Raw genomic sequence first — 5,000 nt, 5'->3', positions numbered from 1 at the left:
TGTAAAGGATCGGCCTGATCAGCTCTGTGTAAAGGATCGGCCTGATCAGCTCTGTGTAAAGGATAATATCACTCATCTTGATCACATAACAGGTGTTTTGTTTTGGACCTGCAGATCAGGGAACATTCAGATTCTTAGAAACTGTGTGTGTGTGTGTGTGTGTGTGTGTGTGTGTGTAGGCTCTACAGTGCTGTCCAGGCCAAGCAGAAGGACAAGCAGACCATCTCCCAGCTAGAGAAGAGGCTGAAGGCAGAGCAGGAGGCGCGGGCGCTGGCGGAGAAACAGCTGGCTGACGAGAGGAAGAGGAAGAAGGTGGAGGAAGCCACCGCAGCCCGGGCTGTAGCTCTAGCCGCAGCCTCCAGGTATCCTGATATCTGTTTTCCTCTCTCTCTATCCCTCTATCTCTATCCCCCTCCTCTAGCTATCCCCCCTCCTCTCTAGCTATCCCCCTCCTCTATCTCTATCCCCCCTCCTCTAGCTATCCCCCTCCTCTCTCTCTATCCCCCCTCTCTTTCTCTCTATCCCCCACCCTCTCTAGCTATCCCCCTCCTCTCTCTCCACCCCCCCCCCTCTCTCTCTCTCTCTCTCTCTCTCTCTCTATCTATCCCCCACCCTCTCTAGCTATCCCCCTCCTCTCTCTACCCCCCCTCTCTTTCTCTCTATCCCCCACCCTCTCTAGCTATCCCCCTCCTCTCTCTATCCCCCCTCTCTTTCTCTCTATCCCCCACCCTCTCTATCCCCCACCCCCTCCTCTCTCTATTCCCCCCTCTCTCTCTATCCCCCCTCTCCCCCCTCCTCTCTCTTTATCCCCCCTCCTCTCTATCTATCCTCTCCCTCCTCTCTATCTATCCCCTCCCTCCTCTCTATCTATCCCCTCCCTCCTCTCTATCTATCCCCTCCCTCCTCTCTATCTATCCCCTCCCTCCTCTCTCTCTATCCCCTCCCTCCTCTCTATCTATCCCCCTCCTCCTCTCTATCTATCCCCTCCTCCTCTCTATCTATCCCCTCCTCTCCCTCTATCCCCCCCTCTTTCTCTCTATCCTCTCTCTATCTATCTATCTCTCTCTCTATTCCCCCCCTCTCTCTCTATCCCCCCCCTCCCTCTCTCTCTCTCTCTCCCTCCTCCTCTGTATCTATCCCCTCCCCTCTCTCTCTCTCTCTCCCTCCTCCTCTCTATCTATCCCCTCCCTCCTCTAATCCCCTCCCTCATCTCTATCTATCCCCTCCCTCCTCTCTATCTATCCCCTCCCTCTCTCTCTATCTATCCCCCTCCTCCTCTCTATCTATCCCCTCCTCTCTCTCTATCCCCCCCTCTTTCTCTCTATCCTCTATCTATCTCTCTCTCTATTCCCCCCTCTCTCTCTATCCCCCCCCCCTCTCTCTCTCTCCCTCCTCCTCTCTATCTATCCCCTCCCTCCTCTAATCCCCTCCCTCATCTCTATCTATCCCCTCCCTCCTCTCTATCTATCCCCTCCCTCCTCTATCCCCTCCCTCATCTCTCTCTATCCCCTCCCTCCTCTCTATCTATCCCCTCCCTCCTCTCTATCTATCCCCTCCTCTCTCTCTCTATCCCCCTCTCTTTCTCTCTATCTATCTATCTCTCTCTCTTTTCCCCCCTCTCTCTCTATCCTCCCTCCTCTCTATCTATCCCCTCCCTCCCCTCTATCTATCCCCTCCCTCCTCTCTATCTATCCCCTCCCTCCTCTATCCCCTCCCTCCTCTATCCCCTCCCTCATCTCTCTCTATCCCCTCCCTCCTCTCTATCTATCCCCTCCCTCTTCTCTATCTATCCCCTCCTCTCTCTCTCTATCCCCCTCTCTTTCTCTCTATCTATCTCTCTCTCTCTCTTTCCCCCCTCTCTCTCTATCCCCCCTCTCTCTCTCTCTCTCTCTCTCTCTCTCTCTCACTCCCTCCTCTCTCTCTATCCCCTCCCTCCTCTCTATCTATCCCCTCCCTCCTCTCTCTATCTATCTATCTATCTATCTATCCCTCCTCTCTATCTATCCCCTCCCTCATCTCTCTATATCCCCTCCCTCCTCTCTATCTATCCCCTCCCTCCTCTCTATCTATCCCCTCCCTCCTCTCTCTCTATCCCCACCCTCCTCTCTATCTATCCCCCTCCTCCTCTCTCTCTATCCCCCTCCTCCTCTCTCTCTATCCCCTCCCTCCCCTCTCTCATATTAATATATTGAACAGTGTTCCTTCCCCCTGTATCTCCTGTTTTCTGTAGTATTCATCTGTCCTTTTCTCTCTGTCAGGGGTGAGTGTACTGACTCCCTGCGTGGGCGGATCAGAGAGTTGGAGACGGAGTGTAAGAAACTCAGCATCGACATGAAACTCAAAGAAGAGCACATTAGAGAGCTGGAGGGGAAATGCCAGGTGAGTTTACATTACATACTTCCTGGATCCTTTCTGTGAACTTCCTGGATCCTTTCTGTGAACTTCCTGGATCCTTTCTGTGAACTACCTGGATCCTGTCTGTTAACTTCCTGGATCCTTTCTGTGAGATCACTGTCTCGTAAGTGATGTATCAGGAGAACCCAAGCAGGGTGCCTCTGATTCCTTACTGGGACACGGCTGAAACTAGATTGTGGCAGAAAACGTGTTTCTCTTATTCCTTCATTTACTCTCTGTTCCAGATCCACTTACAGTAGTGAGTGCATAAATGTTTATACATTTTCATACTGGACCCCCCTCCCGTGGGAATCGGACCCACAACCCTGGCATTGCAGCACCGTGCTCTACCAGCTGAGCCACACTGGACACCTTATGAGGAGTTAGTTTTGTGTTTTCAGACGCTCGTGATGAGGTATGGCTGTCTAATCTCTATTCTCTCCCTCCTGTCTCTCCTCCGTCCCCTCTCTCTCTCTCTCTTCTCTCTCCTCCCTCCTCTCTCTCTCCTCCCTCCTCTCTCTCCTCTCCCTCCTCCCTCCTCTCTCTCTCCTCCCTCCTCTCTCTCCTCTCCCTCCTCCCTCCTCTCCCTCCTCCCTCTTCTCTCTCTCCTCCCTCCCCTCTCTCTCCTCCCTCCCTCTCTCTCCTCCCTCCTCTCTCTCTCCTCCCTCCTCTCTCTCTCTCCCCTCCTCTCTCCCCCCTCCTCTCTCTCCCCGCCCCTCCTGTCTCTCCTCCCTCCCCTCTCCCCCTCCTCCCTCCTCTCCCTCGCCCCTCCTCTCTCCCCCCTCCTCCTCTCCCCCCTCTTCTCTCTCCTCCCTCTTCTCGCTCCTCCCTCCTCCTCCTCTCTCTAGGAGCTGCGTAAGTACAAGGAGAATGAGAAGGACATGGAGGTGTTGATGTCTGCGCTGTCGGCCATGCAGGATAAAACCCAGCACCTGGAGAACAGTCTGTCTGCTGAGACCAGGATCAAACTAGACCTCTTCTCTGCCCTGGGGGACGCCAAGAGACAGCTGGAGATCGCACAAGGTACAGTTCCCTTCCCTGACCCACTACCGCGGTACGACAGCGACCGACTTCTAGCTCAGTCGTTGTGTTCATAGAATCTAGGATCAAACTCTGACGGCTGGGGATTCCTCAAGTTCAGTAACATTTTACCTCAGGGTTTCACCTACCATCACATAAACAGGATGCTCCTCAAGGTTCAGTAACCTTTTACCTCAGGGTTTCACCTACCATCACATAAACAGGATGCTCCTCAAGGTTCAGTAACCTTTTACCTCAGGGTTTCACCTACCATCACATAAACAGGATGATCCTCAAGGTTCAGTAACCTTTTACCTCAGGGTTTCACCTACCATCACATAAACAGGATGATCCTCAAGGTTCAGTAACCTTTTACCTCAGGGTTTCACCTACCATTACATAAACAGGATGCTAAACGACCCAGAGATGTAAATTAGCAACATGAAGAAAATGGCAACAAAGTAAGAAGACACATTTCCTACTGTCATCTAACCCTCCTCTCTTTCTCTCCTTCCCCCAGGTCAGATCCACCAGAGAGACCAGGAGATAGCAGAGTTGAAGCGGAAGATAGCGGAAGTGATGGCGGTGATGCCCAGTATCTCCTACAGCAACGACAGCAGCAGCCTGAGTCCCGTTACGCCACACTACTCCTCCAAGTTCATGGACAATAGTCCCTCCTCCCTGGATCCCAACGCTTCTGTCTACCAGCCACTCAAAAAGTGACAATGACACACACATTAATACACACTAACGCACACACACACACACACACACACACACTTACAAGAATACAGATTTACAAAAAACGGCTTACATAGTCACATCCACTCATACATACAAAGACACAAACTCTTTGGAAGCGATTGGAAATTATCTCGGCGCTGTCTAAGACGATCTTCTCCAAAGTGTTTTGGTTTGTGTTTTGGTTGTGTTTTGGGAACCTGTTGCGGTCGGAGTCTCAGCCCCGTCGTTCTGATATTCTCTGTTTGTTCCCATGGTGATGCCTTTGTGGGGGTTTTTTTTTTTGGAACAGCTGGAGAGGTAAAACTACACGAGGGAAGATGTTTATGTTTTGTGATTGAGACACTCTGATTTGAACTGGTAAGAGAGACGTAAAGGGACACCGGATTGACTGTATCCTGAATGGCGCCCTATTCCCTACAGCCCATGAGGAATGTTCTGAGGGGAGAGAGAGACCGATGAGGACTGACTGGTTAGTTGGTATAAATGTCTAGAAAGACCCATCGTCTTGTTCTCTGTCTCTCAGTGCTTCATGTTCTCTCTCTGTCTGTCAGTGCTTCATGTTCTCTCTCTGTCTGTCAGTGCTTCATGTTCTCTCTCTGTCTGTCAGTGCTTCATGTTCTCTCTCTGTCTGTCAGTGCTTCATGTTCTCTGTCTGTCAGTGCTTCATGTTCTCTCTCTCTCTGTCTGTCAGTGCTTCATGTTCTCTCTCTGTGCTTCATGTTCTCTCTCTCTCTGTCTGTCAGTGCTTCATGTTCTCTCTCTCTCTGTCTGTCAGTGCTTCATGTTCTCTCTCAGTGCTTCATGTTCTCTCTCTCAGTGCTTCATGTTCTCTGTCTGTCAGT

General features: G+C 51.5%; 1 protein-coding gene across 1 annotated transcript in view; it reads left to right on the top strand.

Moving 5' to 3' along the window:
* The window catches only part of LOC139392022 (macoilin-1-like), a 13,309-nt gene extending 8,472 nt beyond the window's left edge, over window positions 1-4,837 (top strand). Inside the window, exons 8-11 of the mRNA XM_071139665.1 lie at window positions 180-362; window positions 2,259-2,379; window positions 3,243-3,417; window positions 3,935-4,837. Coding sequence (XP_070995766.1) covers window positions 180-362; window positions 2,259-2,379; window positions 3,243-3,417; window positions 3,935-4,137 — 682 coding nt within the window. The 3' untranslated portion in view covers window positions 4,138-4,837. The remainder of the gene's footprint in view (window positions 1-179; window positions 363-2,258; window positions 2,380-3,242; window positions 3,418-3,934) is intronic.
* The last annotated feature ends 163 nt before the right edge of the window (window positions 4,838-5,000 follow it).

The sequence above is a fragment of the Oncorhynchus clarkii genome, chromosome 32 (assembly GCF_045791955.1).
Source record: "Oncorhynchus clarkii lewisi isolate Uvic-CL-2024 chromosome 32, UVic_Ocla_1.0, whole genome shotgun sequence".
In the NCBI taxonomy this organism is placed as follows: Eukaryota; Metazoa; Chordata; class Actinopteri; order Salmoniformes; family Salmonidae; genus Oncorhynchus; species Oncorhynchus clarkii.
The sequence above is the reverse complement of the archived record's forward strand: the minus strand, read 5'-3'. Positions and strand labels throughout refer to the sequence as shown.